Below are 23,861 nucleotides of genomic sequence, written 5' to 3'. Positions count from 1 at the left end.
TGACAAAAAAATACAAAATTCCACATTTTTGTAGATAGGAGCTTGAAACTTCTACAGTAGGGTTCTCTGATAAGCTGAATCTGATGGTGTGAGTTAGGATTCTATGACATTTAGGGGGTGTTTCCCCCTATTTTCTTAAATAAGGCAAATTTTCTCAGGTTTGTAACTTTTGATGGGCAAGACTAAACTTGATGAAACTTATATATTTAAAATCAGCATTAAAATGCGATTCTTTTGATGTAGCTATTGATATCAAAATTGAACTTTTTAGAGTTTTGGTTACTATTGAGCCGGGTCGCTCCTTACCAGAGTTCGTTACCACGAACTGTTTGATGACGTGAAAGATGTGTTTAGAATTCGTTCTGGTCCAGTTGTATTAAAACTAAATTTAGTTGAAATTCGTGGTATTATTTTGAGATCCAACCCTCTATTAAAGAGAAGTGGGATATCGGCAGCTCCAGATTACACCCTAAGGCAAAGGGAAGCACGCAAGCATTTGAAATTGGTCTTGAATAAAAAGAAATAATCCGGTTGAATCAGCGGCTGAAAGAATGGATTTTTTCGAGGATTGTGAGTCGGTATCAGAAAATTCTGAGAGCGATACCGAAACGGTGGTGGAGCTCAATATAAAAGATAATTCACAACAACACTCCAAAAGCGCACCAAGGTCTACTGAAAAAACTAGAAAATTTCCAAAAGCTACGAATAATATTGAAAAAAGAGAAAGAAAAGTTAGTGAAATCATTAGTCCATCAAAGAGCTCGGCTACTGCACAGACTAGTGATTACCATCGACTTTCGTTCCCACATAGAGAAGATCCCGTCTCACCGTACGTCCTACCAGCAAATGATGTTTTATTGCCAGGTGAATTTGCGTATATTTACATGAAATATCCAAGGTGTAAAATATAGGGTAGATCACATATTACAAGATTTACATGATTTATTGACCATGATGTTATTGCTTTGATTGATTGAGATAGTATTGATCAAGATGTTATTGCTTTAATTGAGACGTAGAACAGTGAAGATTCAGTGCCATATTTCAAAGGTTATTCAGTAGAAAAAGTTGCAAGAAAAAGCGGCTGGAAATATGAGATATTACGTTGGTATTTTAGGATTAAGCAGGGTTTTTTACAAAATTATTTACGTGTTCCTAGCAATTCAGGAAACAATTGTATGGGTTCTAATTCCTCTTACAAAGGCAAAAGATTGATGCTTGGAGTTTTATATATAGCTCCTCAGAATAGTTCGTATAGCAATGAATCAACATGGGATCTGCTCGAGGAAGAGATAGGACATCTACGTTGTCGATATGAAAATTATTATTTTTTAGTTGTGGGGGATTTTAACGCTTATATTGGCTTATGAAATAAAATGAATGAAGCTTCTTTTTTAGTAACGATATCTTTTTAATTTGATATCTGATATTTATACGACATCTAGAATTAGCAAGGACATTAAAAGAAAGGTTAATTGTAGGGGTAGGAGGCTTCTAGAGCTATGCTCTGATAGTGCTCTTGTGGTTGGAAATTGACGATTTGGTAAGGATGCAGAGGTGGGTGAGTTTACCTGTCTATCAGGAAACAATCCAAGCATAATTGATTATATATTGGTTGTGCTTGAGTTTGTGAAATACACAATGTGCATTGAGATTCTAAGTATCATATCAGATCATTTTCCAGTAGAGGTTAAACTAAGCCTTTTGTTCCCTATGAGGGAAAAGGATTATGATTTGGAAAGAAAAATTTCGTCAGAAGAAATTAGGAAAGTTGTCAGGAATGTGAAAGGAAGGTCTGGACCAGGAACAGATGGAATACCAGCAATTTTGATAAAGAGGTCACTTAATGTGATATTACCTGTGTTAGTTTACATATTTGATAGAATTATTAGTGATAGAGTATGGCCTTCTACATAGATGACATCGATAATGGTACACATATTTAAAGGGGGGAGTGCCAGGGATCATGAGAGTTATAGGCTGATAGCCTTAGCTCCTATACTTAGCAAAATCTTTGAGGAAACTTTAGATAGCCGGTTAAATGATTGGCTAGAGGGTATTGAAGTTATGAAAGAAGAACAGGGAGGTTTTAGAAAAGGTTATAGTACTACAGATAGAGTGTTTATTTTAAGTGGATTAATTGAAAAGTATGGATCAGGAAAAAATAAGTTATATGTTGCATTTTTGGACTTAAAAAAGCGTTTGATAATGTCAATAGAGTTCTGCTTAAAAAAAGCCTAAATGATATGGGGCTACCTTCTTGTTTCATTCGTTTGATTGTAAATATGTATTTTGAAACTAGTGCAATAGTAAGAGTATGTGGGTCAGGTATTTCGAGGCCTTTTAAAGTTAAGAAAGGAGTAAAGCAGGGAAGCGCCTTGTCACCTAGACTTTTTGGTCTTTTTTATTAATGATATTATTGAATTTTCAGCAAAAATTGGCTCCAGCAGTGAGATTAGGTAATAAAAACTTCTCAGTATTTTTGTTTGCGGATGACACTGCTCTAGTGGTGAATTTGGCAAATAATTTACAGAAGCTCCTTGATTTAACAGATGATTAAATAAAAAAACAAGTTTTTTAAATGAAAGTAAGGAGCACATTAAAACTTAAAACGAACAGAAATTACTTCGTATATGAAAGGGTTTTTCCTCCTCAGCGCCTCGCTCTTTACGCTAAAACTTGACTCTTTTTCTTAACTCTACTTTTTAAAACAGTAAGAAGCTTTAGCATAAAGAGCGGGGCGTTGAGAAGGAAAAGCCCCTTTCATATACGGAGTGATTTCTGTTCGTTTTAAGTTGTAATGTTGCTCCTTACTTTCATTAAAAAAACTTGTTTTTTTTATATTTAATTTCTGGACGTTTTTGGATTAATGCATGTTTTGATCTTGGCTCTCCGCACATAAATAATTAAAACGAATTTTGCATATAAATTCATTACAATTAATCGGAAGATTTTGAGAAAAAAGAAGCGAGGGAGGAGGCCTAGTTGCCCTCCAGTTTTTTGATTACTTCAAAAGGCAACTAGAACTTTAAATTTTTTACGAACGTTTTCATTGGTAAAAATATATGTAACTTACGAATTAACTTACGTAATGTATAGAATTACGACTTATATATAGAACTTATATATATATATATATATATATATATATATATATATATATATATATATATATATATATATATATATATATAGAACTTATATATACGAATTAACGAACCCTATATATAGGAATGTTTTTATTGTGTATATGAGGGGGTTCAACCCTCGTCGATACTTCGCTCTTTACACTAAAGCTTAGATTTTGTCCCAATTTCTTAAGAATGACCTCTGAATCACAAAGGCCGTAGAATAAATAGTTGAAATTACTAAAAATACTTTAGCATAAAGAGTGAAGTATTACGGGGAGGTTAACCCCTCATATGAGTAATAATTTTTTTTCGTTTTAAGTTTCAATGCTGCTCCTTACTTTCAGTAGAAAAAACTTTTCATATTAATTTTATCATTGTTTTTTCAAATAATGCTAGAAAATCTTGCGCCCCCTTCATTGAAATTCTATTCTCTCATGAGAAGCTCCTCCATGGAAAAATCCTCCCACGTAACCCCCCTCCCATCAACTCTCCCCCCTAAACCAAAATAATCCCCCTGAAAACGTCTGTACAGTTCCCAAAAACCATTACTATATGTAAACACAGGTCAAAGTTTGTAACTTGCAGCCCCTTCCATGGGGACTGAGGGGGAGTAAGTTGTCCCAAAAGACATAGTTATTATGTTTTTCGACTATGGTGAATAAAATGACTATCTCATAATTTTGACCCAGTGATTTTTGGGAAAAATGAGCATGGAAGGGGCCTAGGTGCCCTCCAATTTTTTGGTCACTTAAAAAGGGCTCTAGAACTTTAAATTGCCGTTAGAATGAGCCCTCCCGCGACATTCTAGGACCGCTCAGTCGAGACAATCACCCCTGGAAAAAAAACACAACAAAAAAACAAAACAAAACAAAATAAAAACGCATTCGTAATCTACCTTCTGGCAAAAAATGCGAAATTCCACATTTTTGTAGATAGGAGCTTGAAACTTCTACAATAAGGTTGTCTGATACGCTGAATTGCATTTTTTTAGAGTTTTGGTTACTATTGAGCCGTGTCGCTCCTTACTACAGTTCGTTATCACGAACTGTTTGATTATCTAAAGATGAAGTGCCTGCAGTTAAACGTTGAAAAGTCAAAAGTGATTATATTTAACAAAAGGAACGATAAATGCGAAAGTAAATTTTGGTTTAAGGGGGAGAAGATACAAGTTATGGATAAAATTAAGTATCTTGGATATATGTTTCAAAGTAATGGAAGATGGAATCAAACTGTTCGTAGTAACGAACTGTAGTAAGGAGCGACCCTGCTCAATAGTAACCAAAACTCTAAAAAATAGAATTTTGATACAAATAGCTACATCAAAAGAATTGAATTTTAATGCTGATTTTAAATATATAAGTTTCATCAAGTTTAGTCTTACCCATAAAAAGTTTTAAGAGGCTGAGAAAATTTGCATCATTTCAGAAAATAGAGGGAAACACCCTTAAAAGTCCTAGAATCTTAACGAAAGTTACACCATGAGATTTAGCGTATCAGAGAACCCTACTGTAGAAGTTTCAAGCTCCTATCTATAAAAATGTGGAATTTGTATTTTTTACCAGAAGGCAGATCACGGATGCGTGTTTATTTGTTTGTATGTTTTTTTGGGTTTTTTCCCCAGGGGTGATCGTATCGATCCAGTTGTGCTAGAATGTTGCGAGAGGGCTCATTCTAATGAAATTAAAAATTTGAATGCCCTTTTTAACTGACGAAAAAGGTTGGAGGGCATCTAGCCCCGTTTCTATTGCCCTATTTTCCTCAAAATTTTGAGATGCCTATATTGTTCATTATAGTTAAAATACCCGGTAAACATGCCTTTGGATATAGTCTGACTCCCCCAGCCCCAGGGGAAAGGTCGGTAAGTCATGAAATTCCCCTTTGTTTACGTATAGTATTTGTTTTTCGTAAGTATATAGAGAGTTGTCAGTGGGAAGGGGTGAAATATCTGTTGGGGGGATTTTCTACACGGATAATGTTCCACGGGAAGAGAAATTTCTGGGGGGTAAACTTTCCAGGGGAATTTTACACTGGGCGGATTTGACAAGATTCATAAACAAAATTCTTTTTAATTGCATTATTTCCTCTTTGCCAACTCAATTTTACACTAGGAGATGATCTGGGGGATTATCTGGAGGCTTTTTTCAACAGCCAGTTAAACACCTTAACTCCGCCTGTTAAACAGCCAGTCCCAAGCCTGGAAGAAGGAGGAGGGTTGGTCGGAGGGCTAGTAACCCACAACCGTAAAACTGATTACTCAAGAAACAGCAATAGATAGCCTCGGATTGACTTCTTCTTTGATGATGACTAACGCACGCCCCCGGACAGGATTCTTGAAAACGACCGAGTGTTTTCGTATTGGATACTGGAATGTTAGAACAGTTAATCAAGAAACACAGCCAGGAAAACTCAACAGTGTTATGAGGACCCTTGATAAGTTCCGTATTGACATTGCTGGACTCTCTGAGACCAGACTTACCGGTTTTGGTACTTTGAATAGTGAAACATACCATATTTTGTATTCTGGACTTGAAACTAGAAAAGAGGCAGGTGTTGGAATGGCATTAAGTAGTCGGGCCAAAAAATGCCTAGTGGACTGGGAACCTATTAACGAGCGAATCCTTCGGGCTCGCTTTGTCACTTCTCAGGCCAAATTGACAGTTATTGTTGTGTATGCCCCAACCAATGATACCGTTGATCAGACAAAGGATGATTTTTATCGCGTGTTGTCAAATGTTGTTGCTAAAGCGCATCGGCATGATATTGTGACTTTGTGTGGGGACTTTAACGCTAAAGTTGGAAGTGATGCCTCCTATGCCCCAGCTATCCTTGGTAGGCATGGACTGGGGGAAATCAATGATAATGGCGTACGTTTAATTGACCTTTGTGCGACTCATGAACTTATCGTCGGCGCATCATGGTTCCCTCATAAACAAATACATAAATATACTTGGAACTCGCCTGATGGTGTAACAAGAAATGAAATAGACCATATTTTAATTGCCAAACACAGGCGACGTTGTTTAGAGGATGTTAGGACCTTTCGAGGTGCCGACTGCTATTCCGACCATCAACTTGTTGTTGCTAAGTTTAAGCTGAAACTGAAAACTGTCATAAAGCCCCAGCGGTCAGTAAAAAGGTTTAATGTAAGAAAGCTGCAGGACCCTTATGTATTACAAAAGTATACATCTACTTTGTCAAATAAATTTTCCATGCTAAGGGACGAGTTGTCAATTGATAATCAATGGGAAAAGATAGTCGAGTCCCTGAAAGAAGTGGCACAAGAAGTTGTGGGATATAGCAGGAAGAAGAAAGAGCAGTGGATATCTGAAAGTACCTGGGATATCATTGATCAAAGGGCAGAAGCCAAAATTCTCGTAGATAGACATGAGCATAATAGGACATGCACTAGAGAATATCTTGATGATTTAAAAGCGCAGTATAAGCGTCTCAATAAACAAGTCAAAACACGGACAAGGAATGATAAGAGGGTGTTCCTCGAAACTATGGCTGATCAGGCTGAAGTAGCCGCCAGGCGAGGAGATAGTCGTACTGTGTACGCTATAACGAAGGAGCTTGCGGGTATTTCGAAGGCTTCTTCAACTCAAGTTGAAAACAAAGAAGGCATCTTATTAACCCAGACGGATGACATAAACCGACGTTGGATGGAACATTTCACCGAGGTATTAAATCAGGTGCCTCCCACGACCTTTTTAAATATCCCTGAAGAAACACTGTTTGATCTTGGAATATATTCCGGACCTCTCTTGCTGAGTGAAGTAAAAGATGCTCTAATGACTTTGAAAAACGGAAAGGCAGCCGGTAACGATGGCATACCCCCAGAACTGTTGAAATGTGGTAGAAACGTCCTAGCAGTGCCCATGTTTGAACTTTTGTCACGTATTTGGGAAGATGAAAAAGTCCCGAGTGAATGGTCAAAGGCAGTAATTATAAAACTCTTCAAAAAAGGACAAAAGACTAAATGTGACAATTGGAGAGGCATCGCTTTACAAACAGTAGGCAGCAAGGTTTTGTGCCAAATTATTCTCAATAGAATTCAAAGTAAAGTGGAGAAAGTTCTGAGAGATGAACAACATGGATTCCGCCAAAACAGATCGTGCTGTGACCTAATATTTAGCCTGAGAATCCTGCTCGAAGAATCTAACGAATGGCAGGTTCAATTACTCGTAGTATTTATTGACTTTCTCAAGGCCTTCGACTCGATACACCGCGAGACCATGTGGAAAATCTTAATACATTACGGGATCCCGATTGAAATTGTAAATATAATTAAAGCGCTTTACCTCGATATTAAGTGTGCAGTACAAACCGAGGGTGGCCTAACGGACTGGTTTACCGTTCAGTCGGGTGTAAGTCAGGGCTGCATTCTATCGCCACTGTTACTTGCCATAGTCATAGATTTTGTGCTTCGTGGATGTAGCTTCAGTGAGGGTCTACAATTAAACCCACTAAGAACCCTCCATGATGGTGTTTTTGCGGACGATATTGCACTCTTCGCTCACGAATCAGAAGATATACAACACAATATAAATGAACTTGAGCGTGTGGCAAATGCTGTTGGACTCTCCATAAACGCTAACAAGACTAAATCAATGTCAAATGCAGTCATTCCTGACTTAGCTGAGGGACTTTTGGTCAACAATGTGGAAATTGAAGTAGTGAGAGAGTTCAAATATCTAGGCAGCATTCTTACGCAAGATGCCAATCCTGAAAGAGAAATTTTGTGCCGAATAGCATTGGCTGGCTCTGCTTTCAATTGTCTCAGAAATGTTTGGAGAAATAGTAAATATTCCCAGAAGCTAAAATTCAGAACTTATAATAGCAATGTCCTCTCCGTCCTTACATATGGTTGTGAAACTTGGAGTATCACTGCGCAACTAGGAAAACGACTATGGGCATTCGATAATAACTGCTTAAGATATATTTTGAATATACATTGGACTGAGAGAATAAGAAATGATGAGATTTATACCATAACAAATCATACCCCCATCCTTGATACCATTAGAAAGCGACGATGGATGTATTGGGGGCACATGGTGCGAATGGGTGATGGAAGGCTACCTCATGACATATGGTGTTGGATACCCCCCGGCCTCCGCAAGTCAGGGAGACCCAAAATGACAGTTGGCAGGATGTTAGAGAAGGAGGCGAAGCTGGCGAGGTCTTCGATGGAGGAGCTTTGGTCGAAGGCTCAGGACAGGTCGTCGTGGCGAACCACTGTTGCTGCCTTATGCGCCCTCAGGCGTGGGAGGACCTAAGTCTAAGGTAAGTCTAAGTTTTCAGCATACTTGAATTTCTAGGAAAATATTTCCACGGAAGAGAGGAAATCCAGAGTGAAAGGGAAAACAATTAGAAATTAAAGTCTTTTTCAAACGAAAGTATTCTAAGGACAATATTTCAGGCTGAATCTTCCGCTAGAAATTTTTATAGAGAGGGCGATTTTCAGTAAGATGGAATTGTCCAGAGGGAATTTAACGGGGGGAAATATTTTACTCGGGAAAAATTTCAACGGAGTAGTTTCCCGTGGGAGAGGGAAATATTAGAGGAGGGTGGGCTGGATTTACCGGCATTATTTGAAAAATGATCAGAAATTAAATAATAAAAACAATTTTTTCTTAACTGAAAATAAGAAGCAACATTAAAACTCAGAAACAAATAGAAATCATTCAGTTTTTGAAGGAGTTACCCCCTCCACAATACATTGTTCTTTACACTAAGGTTTGATAGGTTGTTCCAATTTTTTAAGAACGGCTCCTAAATATAAGGGCCGTTAAATCTGAATTAGAAGCTTTTTTGAAAGTCCTAAAGGATTTAGGTAAAGAGCAAGGTATTGAGGTGGGGGCAACACATTCTTATACAGAAGAATTTGTGTTTGTTTTGAGTTTCAATGCTGCTCCTTACCTTCACATAAAGCAAAACTTGTTTTCTTTTTATTTAGTGTTATTAGGTTGCGGTACGCAGATCTTTAAATGTGACATGTTATAGCAACCGTAAGATCAAACAGGTTTAAAACATTTCGTTTTAACGAGCTATAAGAAGGAGTGACCCAGGCTTAATAGTAACCGAAAATCTTCAAAACAGTATTTTGATACCGATAGATGTATAAAAAGAACCAGATATTTCTGCTGATTTCAAATATATAAGTTATTCAAACTACTAGTTATTCAAGCTGATGGCAAATGTATAACGAACTTACAGTTCGTTACCACGAACTGTTTGATCAAGAGATTTGTGACTGTTATTGAAAGATTTGCTGTCTTGAGCGTATAAATCATTTAATCCTCGATCCCATTTTTCTCCAAAATAGAAGAGATTATTTATTTATTTTTATTTTTAGCATGATATTTATAAATGGGTAGCTATGCCATATAAATATATAAAATTGCAACCTTGAATACTGAGAAGTTAAACAACAACCATCATATCGACATTTTGAGTCCGGCCGGAGGGATGAGGTAAATAGACAGGGAGTAGCGTTCATGATGAACAAAGAAGCTGCTAAGTCCTGTTTAGGTTGGGAAGGAATCATAAGCAGCGCAATAGCACTGCCTAAGTAAAGAGCAATGTGGGCACAGTGTATTATTTATTATTGTTATTTTTTTTGTCTTCAACCAGGGTACTTTGCATCGAAGTAATTGTCGTAGAAACTTCAAAAGGGGTCCTTTCGATTGGAAATTAAAAGGGCTAATACTCTTTTTAATAGTTGATTGTGATTGGAGGGCAACTATCCGCCCTTCCACGCCCAATATTTTCCCAAAGACATCCAATAAAAATTTTGAGACAGCCATTTTGTTCAACGTAATTATAAGTTCCACAAATTCTGTCTCTAAGGAAGATACTCCCCTAGAGCTCTCAGGGCAAAGGTTGTAAGTTATGCCCTGGGGGTATATATGGTTTATATAGAAAGGGTGATCGTATATGCTTTGGAGGGGGCCCATTGCATCGGTTATAAAAAGTTTTGAGGCTCTTTCGAGAATCAGTGATCAGGGGGTGGATACCTCAAAACCTCGTACTATCCCAAAATGCATCTGATAGAAATTTTTAGATGGTCTTTTTTAGTTGTAGAAATTTAAAAAAATGCTCATTTGAATAGAAACTGAAGGGGCTATTGACCCTTTTAATTACTGAACGTGATCGGACGGCAACAAACCCCCCTCCCAAGCCCAATATTTCGCCAAACATATCCAATCAAAATTTTGCGATATGCATTTTGTTCAATTTAGTTAAAACGTCCGTAAATTATGTTTTTGAAGATGAGCCCCCCTCCCTACCCCCAACCTGCCCTCAGAGCAAGAGCTGTATGCTATGTCCTGGGGGGATATAAAGTTTCTTATAGTAAGGTTGGTCGTAAAAACTTTGGAGCGTGTTCATTGGATTGGTAATCAGAAGTTCTAATGACCTTTCTAAGATTCAAAGTGATCCAAGGGAAGATAATCCTTCCGCCACACTTTGAATTTCTCCAAAATATATATGACAGAAATTTTGAGATGACTACTTGTTAAAATAGTCAAAATTGATTGAAGGGCAACAAGTCCCCCTCCCCAAGCTCGTCAATTCCCAAGACATTTCTAATCAAAATTTTTAGATAGCTGTTCTGTTCAGCATAGTTGAAAGGTCTGAGAATTATGTCTTTGAGAATGATAACCTTCCCACAGCCCTCAGCGCAAGGGTTGTAAACTATGCCCTGAGGGCATAGGAGGTTTTTAATGGAATAGTAATCGTATAAACTCTGGAGGAGCCTCATTGTATTGGAAATCATAGTTCACTTTTTAAAAGTCCATTGGATTTGGGGTAGCTGCCCACTTTGTATTCTTAACGAATACATCCGATAAAAATTTTGAAATATTCACTTGTTCAAAAATAGTCCAAAGATTACACAATAAATCCCTTGGGGCGGAAAGAATACCCCAAAGTTTGGGGTAACGGTTGTAAGGTATGCCCTAGAAGTATATTACGGTTTTTTGAAGGGGTGGTCGGGTGAACTTTAGAAGAGGCTCATTTGATTTGAAATGTATAGTTCTAGATCCCTTTTAAGAGTGAAGCTTGATGGAGAGCAACTCGCCCGCCTCCCTCACATCCTCTTTTCCCAAAACGCAATAAATTGAAAATGTGAGATAGCTATTTTGTTACCAATAGTCCAAAAATCACATAACAATGTCTTTAGGGTGGGCTATTATCACAATACATACTGGTATATATAGTCCCATACTGATATATAATCACAATCACAATAATATACTGGCTTAAAAATCACAAAAAGTGGCTGAAACCACGGTATTCTTCATATACGGCCTCAATTTTTTCCACAAATAGCTTAGCACTGGAGCAAGGTACAGGGCTGTTTATTAGCAAATTTTAAAGGAAATTGATGGAGCTGAAAACCTTTTGTTATTAAAAATTCATCGTTTAAGAAAGGCTTCTTCAGTGTTTTTACAAATCGACAAAAAAAGAAGAAAATACTTGATCAAACAGTTCGTGGCAACGAACTGTAGTAAGGAATGAACCGGCTCAATAGTAACCGAAACTCTAAAAAAAAACAGAATTTTAATGCCATTAGTTACATCAAAAGAATCGCATTTGTATGCTGAATTGAAATAAATAAGTTTCAACAAGTTTAGTCCTACCTATAAAAAGTTACAATCCTGAGAATATCACACCATGAAATTCAGTGTATCAGAGAACCAAAGACAACAGTCGAAAAATCTCTGCGAACGTTCACGGCGATAAGTAAAGCTGTCGGATGTGACGATACATCCGATCTCTTCATTTATCAGCTAGCACAGGGAGTGAAAAGTAAATACCCTGATGACTTCAAAAACGTAATCCTACGGATGGGAGGCTTTCACCTCCTGCTCAACTAACTCAAGGCAGTTGGTAAGATAATGGAGAGCTCCGGACTCAAAGAGATTATAGTGCAAAACTGCTGCTACCTGGTACATGCGAAAAGGTATTTCAAGGGAAAGGCTACTACAAAGATATCAATGCCTACTTTATACTGTAGGAGGTCTTGCTAGCCCTCTACTGGGAGTCCTGTACGAGGTCTTGCTAGCCCTCTACTGGGAGTCCTTGGAAGAATATTACTCCAAAGCACAAGAAGACTTATCCTGTCTGGACCAGCTGGGTAGTGCCATTGAGTTATTCAGGACTTCATTGGCAAATGGTGCTAACGCGCGAACTGCACTTCAGGAGGCAAACGATACCTTAATCACTTTGGCTCCCATAATGAATTCCTTCAAAACCCTTCGAAATGCGTCACTCACGTTTGCTTTCTGGCGATAGTTCTTGGAAATACTTGAAATAGCGATGCAATTCAATCATGCTGAACGAGACTGTGACTGGGAGTCTCATTTGACCGCAACTGCTCGGATGTTGCCATACTTGGTGGTGGCTGACAATCCTTAGTATACCAGATGTCTCATACAGTACCTATATGACATGCGAAGTTTACCACAAACCTTTCCTGATGTACACAGAAGGCTCATGAAAGGATACTTCGCAGTGAAAAGAACGCACACCAGGTTTACGGCCACCTGTTCCGATCAGATACTGGAATGTACAGTGAACAGGGATGCAACAACGACGGCCGGAATAATAGGAGAACAAATGGATGAGAGACAGACTGAAGCTTGGATTCTTACCTCGCCGATTTCCGCTGTCATCAGCAATGGTTTCCTGCAAGCAGTCAACGTATCCAAAGAGACATTGAAATATCTCGAAGACAATCAGTCGACAACGACGCGATTACAACTTTCACGAGATAGAGTTCGAGACATTTTCACTACATGTGGCAATCCGTTCAGCAGAGTGGACTACGACCTAGTGGATATTGTGACGTTAGAACTTGTGGACGATGAGAAGATCGTTTCTGATATTACTTGTGTAGCCACAAAAGGAAAAGAGGTGGTTGAGGACTTTCTGTGCAACAGGAAAGACGATGTGAAAAAGGTTGTACTCCGAACTTTCCCTTCAGAGAGAAAAACTCAGAAAGTGAATGGTGTCCCTAAAACCGATCTCCTGAGCTCTGAAGTAACAGCCTTGAAGAGAATCATTACTGCTCAGTTGAGCTACGGCGAAGAAAAGGAGAAAGCCGTTTCCTACGGTAATGATTCTCACAAAAGAGATTCTTCCTTCCCCTCCATCCACTTTTGAACATATTCCACAACAATCAAACAAGACATCCTCTGGCTGAAAAATGAGGGCGGGGAACAAAGCTGTGCTGTTGAACTGGCTAAGAAAAAAAGGAGGACTTTCAGCTTGGCTGGCCACTTTGAAATCCAAAGAAACAACATCAGCTACAGTACACATCATTGACCTAATGTCCAAGATAAGGTCATATCGGCCTGCCAGGTTTGAAACAGTCAAATCCTTCGCAGAAAGATTGCTTCTGTCATTGCTGAGTTATCTTCCAGTGGGTATTCCTTAGTCCACATTGTCGCACATCGATACAACGGGCTGTTTGGGAAGCTCACGGACACCGGAGAGTTGATCTCCCTAAAATCAGCATGCACACTCCGACGAGGGAAAGGGAAAAACCTCCAGATTTCCGCTCTTAGCACAATTGAAGAATGGGATGCCGTACTTGCAAGCTCAGCGTCTAAAAGCCGGCTCCTCGAAATTTTGTATGAAACCTGGGAGCAGATGAGTGATCAGCTTCCGAACGCCCTCAACCTTTTTCTCTCAGGTGGGTTCAAGCAGATATTCAAAGTGTCTCTGGTCAAGCGTGGCTGCTGTCCAACTTTACCAGAACACTGTTACTACGAGGAATGCTTGTCCTCCAGCCACGAAGAGGCTGACCAACGCCTTATGACACATGCCAAGTACGTTAGCCGTTACGCTTGTAGCATCGTGGCATCGTCGTGCATGCCAACGACACAGACGTTGCAGTAGTCTGTGTTCATTTTTTTGAAGAGCTTCAAGCTGAAGGACTGAGCGAACTTTTCTTGTAGTTCCCAACTTACGTTATCCCAGTACACGAGCCGGCGGATGGAGTCCACTTGTCCAAAGATGAGCAGGTTATGTTACCGTTCGTGCACTTTCTGCCAGGTTGTGACACAACGAACTTTTTCTTCGGCGTCGGGAAAGCTTCTTTCTTAAACACCGCGGTGTCTCCAACTTTTGCCTCAAAAATGGTGTCTGTGACGGATCAGATCAAGGATGCAGAAGGGAAGCTTTCAGTCGACGCGTTTAGAGAATTTTACGACCTATCAAAATTCCTGGTCATTGCAAACAATACGGTAAACAGGCCAGATTCAATTCACTGGCCAGTGTAAGGGCTTACATTCGGTGCCAGAAACAAGATGTGAAAAGACTTCCACCTTCTGACGATACCTTCGAACCAAGCATATGAAGAGCCATATTCGCTACATGGATAATCTTGTCGTCAGTACAGGCTCGGCCGAGCATTCCAGATCCACTTCTTCTTGGAGGGAAGATTGCTGAAGGGGGGGTAGATGCGGTCGTCTCAAACTCTAAAGAAGCATCAAGCCTGGAATCTTACTGCAGATGCAAAAGTAGAAGATGCAGGACAGACTGTAGCTGCTCAGAAATGAAAGGATGCTGCAGTTTATGCTCCTGCCACGGAGCCAGGAGGGCATGCAAGGAGTCTGACCTTGCCCCAACTGAATTTTAGAAAGAAGAAAATCAGGAATATTTGTGAAAATTTTATTTGATACCTTTTACTTTTAATTACAACAGGTCCCTAATCAGTTACTATTACCCAATTTTACGGGCAGGGCGAGTAAGACAACTCCAATGCGCCGACTGAATCCATCTGTGAAGCAGAATTCTTTTATGTAGTAAATAGCTCAGTCGTATTATTGGCAAATCAGGTCCCAAAAAGGTAATTGCTGACGCCTTAGTACACCAGAAAACATATTCGTCTATTCTATAAAAAAAACAAAACAAAAAAAAACCTTTTTTTAGTCAACAATTTTTTTTAAACCTATTTTTATTTTTAAGTAAAAGTTAAAAATTTTAAACAGTTAGGAAGTTTGAAGTATTCCTACCCTTTGAAGAAAAAAAAAATATTATGTCCCTTTTCACGATACGGTTAGTGATCATTTCAGTGACACTACAAAAATAAAATCGCAGACCTTTTAAAAATAAAAATAGTTTATATGTTTTTAGCTCAAATTGTACGGAATTGAATCCACTTTCTTTTCGAATATGAAAAAAAAATTGTTACCTTGAAGAAATTTCGAGTTTTTAGCCTTTCTTTGAGATATTTGTTCAATTTTACAGCACTTATTTGAAACTGCAGTAAATAGAGAAAAAAATAGTGTTTTTTTTTTAATTTAAAAATCTAATTCTTGTAGATCTAGATCTCTTCTTTCGATTGATATAACATTACGCCAGATTCCTCAACCCAATGAGTCGCAAAAAAAATCCTGAATCGTCACACTTAGTTATAGGTTAAATTTTGCGTTTTTGGCCTATATCTCAGAAACACCCCAACGGCGAACATGTGCCCTACGATATTCGTTTTCAGCATGGTCGACTACCCTAGGATCTGTCCTCAGCATTTTTGTACCTTCCGGCATGGGTGGGTGCACGATACAGAATCTGGCGCTCTGACTATAAGGTTCGGTTTTTTATATTGTCTTGTAGACTTGTACCTTATTTTTTTCTTGGTTTAATCTGCACTGATGACGATCGAGTGGCGGGCCTTACCGAAATACGTGCATAGTTTTCTTCAAATTTTCCTGGCTGGTATTATCCTCACTTTTTCTTCTTTATGATTTTTTTTTACACCACGTTAGCGTCAATTAAGGGGGGACAGGGGTCTTTCCTCCCATTAATTTTGAATGTTTTTCTGGTGAGGGAGGTATTCTCATTGAGAGTGTCTTTGTTCGGTATTTCATTGAAAAAAGACAAAATTTTCCCCTCCTCCTATACAATAGAACACTTTTTTCTACATTGTTATTCTCTACTGAAGACGGTTGAACCGAGGTCTCGGCCGAAATAAATCCATAGTTTTATTCTAGTTTTAATAGCTGGTATTATCCTCGTTTATAGTGACCTATCAATAATTTTAAACGCACACTCAGAAGGTAAATTATTAGAGCTACTAGTCCCTCAAGACGTTATGCCACAATAATATAGAGTAATACTGCCACAATACTATGGAGCAAGTATATTGTACACCTACATAATAGGGTTTGCTTGTTACGTCACAGGGAATGCTTTCTATGCAATGCAGGAGTGACGGATTCTCGCGTGACATGCTAGACTTCAGGGGCCCGTCGGGAGCCCCAGCTTGCAACTGAGCACGACACACACGTGGGTGTTACGTAATGACGGTGCACAAGCGGGTATTACGTAATGACGGTGCATAAGCGGGTATTAGGTAATGGCACTGCATACATGGGTGTTCAGTAATGGCGGCACACACGTGAGATGTCACATAATGGCAGCGCACAAGTGAGGTATTATGTAATGACTGTACAAATGTGGGATGTGACGAGATCTTACACGAAGATGTTACGTAGTGACGGGGGCACACGCGTGTGCTGATTAATGATAGCACACACGTCGGATGTTGCGTAATGACGGTACATACATCGGTGTTACACAATACTTCAAGAGATTTTTTCTTTCTTCGGGATTTCTTTTTCTTTCAAGGCGTTTTTTCAGGGAACCTTCATATTATAATGATTTTTATAGCCATTAGGATTCAAAAGGGCCATTGCTATCCAATGGAACTGCGCGCTAGACAGCTGGACCAGCAACCTATTTCTAACATTATGGTTCAGGAAATAGATTCTACGAAATAGCTAATTCCACACGCGGAAAATTCCCATGTCCTGCTTACTAGAATGAATAAGCTATTGATTACGTGTTTTCTATGACTATCTAACTGAGATGCTGAGGAGAAAATCGATTATTAGAGTTTCATTATGTTTGAAGTGTACTTGCTTGCTAAGTAATGCTTTAGAAGGGTATTATAAACCCAGACAAAGCGATTCTTCACTTCTTAGCGATATGATCCTAACATTTTGGAGTGTCCTTCTTTAAGAATTTCTAGAGATGTGTTCTTAGAGAATGATAAAAAATCGTTCAAAACATAGGAAAATTCTCCTTCTTAGAGAATCTTTAAATGTTTTCTTAGAGAATGATCTAAGTTTGCTCAAAATATAGGAAAATGGGGGTACAAGACATATAAGTTAATTCTATATTTTTTCTTGTTGTTATTTTCTCTCAATCAAGACTGTGACACTCAATGGCTGACCCAACCCCTAGCGAGCAATTCCAACGGGAAAGACCTAGCAACCAATCCCAGAAGGGGAGGAGGGTTGTTATTAGAGATAAATTGGAACCAATTTAAGAGTTATTTCTGAGATGTTCTGAGAGGTATTAATATGCAAAGCCATCAAACAGTTCGTGGTAACGAACTGTAGTAAGGAGCGACCCGGTTCAATAGTAACCGAAACTCTAAAAAACGGAATTTTGATACCAATAGTTACATTAAAAGAGTCGAATTTTAATGCTGATTTTAAATATATAAGTTTCATCAAGTTTAGTCTTATCCATGAGAAAATTTGCTTTATTTTGGAAAAGAGGGGGAAACACCCCCTTAAAGTCATAGAATCTTAACGAAAACCACACCATCAGATTCAGCGTATCTGACAACCCTGCTACAGAAGTTTCAAGCTCTTATCTACAAAAATGTGGAATTTCATTGTGTTTTTTTTCCATAAGACAGATACGTGTTTTTTTTCGGGGGTGATCGTATCGACCCAGTGGTCCTAGAATGTCACGGGCTCATTCTAAAGGAAATTATGTTTACATATAGTAATGGCTATAGAGGAGTGTACAGACGTTTTTAGAGGGACTTTTTCGAGTTGGGGTGGGGATGGGTTGGAGGAGGGGGTTACATTGGAGGATCTTTCCATGGAGAAATTTATCATGAGGGAAGAGAATTTACATGAAGGGGGCGCAGGATTTTCTAGTATTATTAAAAAAAAAACAATGAGAAAATAAATATAAAAAGAAAATTTCAACTGGAAGTAAGGAGCAGGATTAAAACTTAAAACGAACAAAAAATATTATGCATATGAGGGGGTACGTCTCATCCACAATACCTTGATCTTTACACCAAAGTATTTTTTGTAATTTCAACTATTTATTCTACGACCTTTGTGATTCAGGGGTCATTCTCAAAGAATTGGGATGAAATTCAAACTTTAGTGTAAAGAGCGAGGTATTGACGAGGGGGCTAACCCCCTCATATACGTAATAAAAATATACAAATACAGAAATTCGCTACGTTAGTTAATTCGTAAGTTACGTATAATTATTACCAATAAAAACGTTCGTAAAAAATAAAAAGTTCTAGTTGTATTTTTAAGTAACCAAAAATCGGAGGGCAACTAGGCCTCCTCCCCCACCCCTTTTTTTCAAAATCGTCCGATCAAAACTATGAGGAAGCCATTTAGCCAAAACAAATATTAATATGCAAATTGTGTTTTAAATATTCATGTTCGGTGAGTTAAAATCAAAACATGTATTAATTCAAAAACCTTCAGAAATTAAATAAAAAACATTTTTTTTTACTGCAACTAAGGAGCGACTTTAAAACTTAAAACGAACAGAAATTACTCCGTACATGAAAGGGGTTGTCCCCTCCTCAACACCTCGCTCTTTTGCATTTTGTGATGCAAAAATACGTGTATGTGTTAACCGTTATTTTGTAGACGATTAACATAGATATTTATTTTGGCCAAAAAGACTGTCCCACAGCAAAGTGACGTTTTCCAGCATTTTGTGATGCAAAACAATGATTCTTGGCAAAAGAATGCCAAAAAGCTATTGTGTGGAAATTCTGAGATAGTAAATTGATTTAGAATTACTGAAAAAACTATACACGTCTAGAGCCTCCTGTTTAAGCGGCAGCAATGCCTAACAGTGGCAGATTGGTTTCTAAAGGTGCGGGTAGTTCTACAAAAATAAGGGTTAACATAAGAGATTTATTTTAGCCAAAATGACTGTACCCTACCAAAGCGGCGTTTTCAGTCATTTTGTTTGTGCAAAACAATTCTTGCCAAAAGAAAGCCAAAACGCTGATATGTGAAAACTTTGAGATAGTCAATTGAGTAGAATTGGGCTAAAAAACTATACGCACATTGAGCCTCCTGTTTCAGAGGCAGTAATGCTGTACAGTGGCGTGTTGGTTTCTAAAGGAACAGGTAGTCCTACAAAACAACGCTTAACATAGACATTTATTTTAGCCAAAAAGACTGTCCCATGGCAAGGCGACGTTTTCAGTATTATGTGGTGCAAAACAATTCTAGCCAAAAGAAGGTCAAAAAGTTATTGCTAGAATATTCTGAGATAGTTAATTGATATACAATTACCAAAAAAACCACACGTATATTGAGCCTCCAGTTTCAGAGGCAGCAATACCGACCGGTGGCGCACTGGTTTCTAAAGTTGCAGGTAGTCGTTTAAAATAAACAGTTAACATAGACAATTATTTTAGCCCAAAAGTCTCCCCAGCAAAGCGATTTGTGGTGCAAAACAAAAATTCTAGCCCAAAGAAGGCCAAAATGTTGTTGGTTGAAAAATGTGAGATAGTCAATTTATTTATAACTACCGAAAAACTATATTAACATAGAACCCCCGTTACAGAGGCAGCAATGCCGTACAGTAGCGCATTCGTTTCTAAAGGTGCGGGTAGAGCTACAAAATAAACGGCAACATGGACATTTATTTTAAAACTTCTTATGAGTAGATGATTCGATTGAAGCTTAAAAAAATTGTGTACAGTTTAATATAATAGAGCTTCAGCTATTATGGAGAAGGGTTGGTAGTTCTTTGTGTAAGTTGGGGGAGGAGTGTTCAAGTGTCAAAAAAGTACGTTTCTAATTCTTGGTGGGTCTTCAGATGAACGTAGCCAAATTTTCAAGCGTCACCACCAAAAACACTAGTTAAAAGGTATATTGAGCGTTTTCTTGATTGTTTGGACTAAACGTGCGATTTTACGTATGTTACAGGTCCTTGCGAACTTCCAATTGGCTTATGTTGCAGTATCGTGTGATTTGCAAGCCAATACAGTAAAGGTCATGTTTGATTGTCAATTGTCTGATCATCATCCCATAGCTTGATCAATCACTTTGCCATCTTTGGTCATCATAGTACAGCTCTTGGTGTTTCAGCGCCTCTACACCGTCATGACTAGCCGAAAATCAATCAAGCGCTTTTTACCATGCCTGTAGATTCATATTGGTTTCCTTATACTTCTTCTCATTCGCTCCTGAGGACGGCAACCTCCTCAGCACGTTTTAGTCACCACATAATTTGGTTGTAGTACTGATTCAGTTCATAATTGCTTTTTGTATAACGAACACTTAGCTGGAGTATATGAAAAGGTAAATCTAAAGAGCCAAAGAGTATGACCAGGGTTGAAATATATAGCAACATATTAGCATTTTTCCAGTTACTCCAAGCAAACTATTTAGAGGCAGGAGAATCTACCTGGGCTGTACTATTTGTTCTAATCGAAAAGTAGAGCAATAGTGGAAGGTGATCAATATCCTTCTCATCTTCGTGGTCGTGCACTGTTGTAGATGCGATATAGGGCAACAAATTACATTATCAATATCCGATAGGCTGCCAGAATTATGTACCTACGAGAAAAAAGATCTTTCGCAATTACTCTATAATCAGGAAGACTATCAAGAAGGTTCATAGAACGCATAGAATCAAGCCTTATTTCAGTGTTCGTATCACCAATAATAATAAATTCGTAACCATCCTTGCTTATTCTATGGAGGAGAGTTTTCAAACCTGCACATGCTTTGGAGGATTTATTCAGAGTCATATTCCATATTCTTCATATAAGTCATATTCTTCTCATCATGAGGCATATATGTATTAATAAAACAGTTTTGCCGAATCTTATAGCTAGAAAGTGCTCGCCAGAAAAATAGCATGACGGAGACAAAAAGCTGATCTTTGGTTTTGTAATACATGCTAAGGCCCCTTTAGGCCTTCCAGAAGTTAAACTAGCATTTCGTGCGAAAGCAAAGTGATTAGCACTGCGGCGCAGGAAATTAACACTCTTTCCTCTCAAAAGATGTTCCTGAAAGCATACAATGTCAAACTTACTGTAAAGTTCATCAATTGTCAGATCCTTGTTTTTGCCCCATGAATGTTAAAAGACACGACTGGCTCATAAGTTTTTGGCTAATTGCGACTTGAAATTGCTTTCAGTTTAGGACATGTGAAGCTAAACGAACGATGATTGCCTCCACAGTTTGCACACTTAGGTGACAATTTGCAAGACGAGTCTCTATCTGAGACATGGGAACCGGCATATCGCGCATATTTTGGTGTTACACTGGAACAAGACGACTGGAGATGCTCAGGCGACCGGCCAATTTTACAACAACGAGGAATCGCCTTGAACTTGTAAATACGTTTAAGACCGTTCCTTTAAGTAATCCTACTTTAAGACTGTATCTGAATGTATCGGCTCTTGACATAGCATCAGAGAATTCAAGTTTTACCGCAGTGAATTTCTCTGCGGTTTTACCAGGGCAGGATATCAGGTGGTATACTTCAAAATTGCATATAAACTTGAATAATCATACTTTGAATAATCTTTTATACACAGACACCGGGAACAATTGGCTTCGTCGAAGCAAACCTAGGCCCCCGCAACCTTACACAATATAGCTTCCCAAGGCTTCTTCCAATTCAAATTACAACAACAACAAATTCCAGGCACCCCGTGAAACAAACTTGATTAATTAGAAAACCACTGCAAGCAATATTTTTCGAAGAATTAACAATTACATGAACATCTAACATATGATATATAACTAAAAGTCATCACTGTTTTTACTAATATTAAAACCATGAAACCAAAATAGTAAATTTACTCAAACTTGAAAGAGCCATCATTTGTACGAATTGTAAGATCATTTAGGCTCTCTTCCACTGTCATTTAAGCTCGCTTCTCCTGTCGTCCGCTGCGTTGTCAAAAAACGTCGTAATTCTGTTCAGCAAAGGGATAAAATATTTAAGCATCAGAATACACAAAAAACAATAGTTCTGCAAAAGCGGAACGATGTGGGGACTACACAGTTGGCTTGGGCTACAGCAGTACTATTAACCACAACTCGCGTTGGCTTTCCTTGTAAATATGACAAACGACTGAAGATAATTACTTCTAATACCCAAATTCCTAAGTCTACGTAACAGTAACACAAATCTAACATACTAAACGCCTTTTTAAAATCAATAAAGACTGCGTTCGGAATCTTCTCAATTTGTGAGGCATTATTAATACTACCAACTAAGTGATGCGTAGCATAGCTTGTTAATTGACATTTTCTGAATCCAAAATGACTATATCGCAGTTGGCCCAATGACTGGAGGTGTGTGTACTATCATTGTTGCAGCGGTAGCCACTACCTTATAGAAAACGAACCACGATCCATTGTAACCAAAAGTTAAATTACATTTTAAAAGAGTCTGACTAGGGAGAAAATTGCCATTTGTAGCTGATTCAGAAATGTTAACTGCTATTTCACTTGGTCTTAATAGTAAAATAGTAAAGAAAAATACCTTAATGCTTTTCTTTTGGACTCCAATTCTTCGTGATTTGGTTCCTCCTTTGACAAAATCTCTTCCTTGAGTTGACAACGGCGTTGTCTTCTTTCTTCTTTAGGTGTGTTTTTAGGAAGTGGGACGTTGATACTCGGCCGTCGGAGAGCACTTAAATGCCTGCAAATAAAAGATATTTTTTTAACACAACGCAAAAACGGGTCCGAGAAGAACCAAAAAACTCATTAGATGCCGAGGAGCAGAATAATTTCGTTGTTTCCTCTTTTCTCAAGCAATTCTTTTTTCTTCCAGATTCATCCTTTTTGTTAAATTGTATTACCCAATTAGTAATCGAATCAGATTACGAAACGCACTTAACTCAGGCTCAGGATTTAGCAATTCATTTCCTGCATAAATATTCAAGTTCATGTAGAATAATCTCAACAAGTAGTTTTTTACGAATGTGGAAATTTTTGCCTTATTCTTATATACTCTACAAAATCTCTGGCGATTTATATATGATATGACAGCCATTGTCAATTTAACTTAATATGGCGCCCTTAAAGATCACCTGTCAGGTCGACTTTTCAGCTTTTGTGGCAAAACTATCAAAAATTGATTGGGCAGCCTTGTTGTAGCCTGTACAGCTTGGAGATTCTTTGAGATTTTTTTTTCCAGATTTTTACATTTTGTTAAAATTGTATTACCCAATTAGTAATAGAATCAGATTGCGAAACGTACTTAACTCTGGCTCAGGATTTAGCAATTGATTTCCAGCATAAACGTCAAGTTCATGTAGAGTAATCTCAACAAGTAGTTTTTTACAAATGTTGAATTTTACCTTATTCTTACATATTCTGCAAACTCAATGGCGATTTAAATATGATATGAGAGCCGTTGTCAATTGATTGGGCAGCCTTGTCGTAGCTTGTACAAATTGGAGATCCAGAGAGCTTAGGAGATTAGGAGAGCTGTAGAGATAGGAGATCTAAATATATGACAGAAAACTAAAAGCCGACACCTGCTTTCCTAGGAGTTTTAGAAAAACCATTTAACTTCTCATGTTTTGAGCTGAAGATAGATATAATCAGTTTTAACGAAACTTACATCATCAAAGAGTGTGAATTAAATTTTTTTCGTGTAAATGGAGCAGAATTTTCT

At 38.1% G+C, this 23,861-nt stretch overlaps 1 protein-coding gene across 5 annotated transcripts in view; it reads right to left on the bottom strand.

Annotated features, from left to right (window-relative positions):
- Positions 1-23,861, bottom strand: part of LOC136043445 (uncharacterized) — a 147,457-nt gene that overhangs the window by 102,167 nt on the left and 21,429 nt on the right. For all 5 annotated transcript variants that reach the window (XM_065728366.1, XM_065728364.1, XM_065728367.1 and 2 more), the window contains one exon: positions 22,722-22,880. In XM_065728366.1, coding sequence (XP_065584438.1) covers positions 22,722-22,880 — 159 coding nt within the window. The remainder of the gene's footprint in view (positions 1-22,721; positions 22,881-23,861) is intronic.

The sequence above is a fragment of the Artemia franciscana genome, unplaced genomic scaffold, assembly GCF_032884065.1.
Source record: "Artemia franciscana unplaced genomic scaffold, ASM3288406v1 Scaffold_601, whole genome shotgun sequence".
NCBI classification, from domain to species: Eukaryota; Metazoa; Arthropoda; class Branchiopoda; order Anostraca; family Artemiidae; genus Artemia; species Artemia franciscana.
This window is presented reverse-complemented; position numbering and strand designations above follow the sequence as displayed.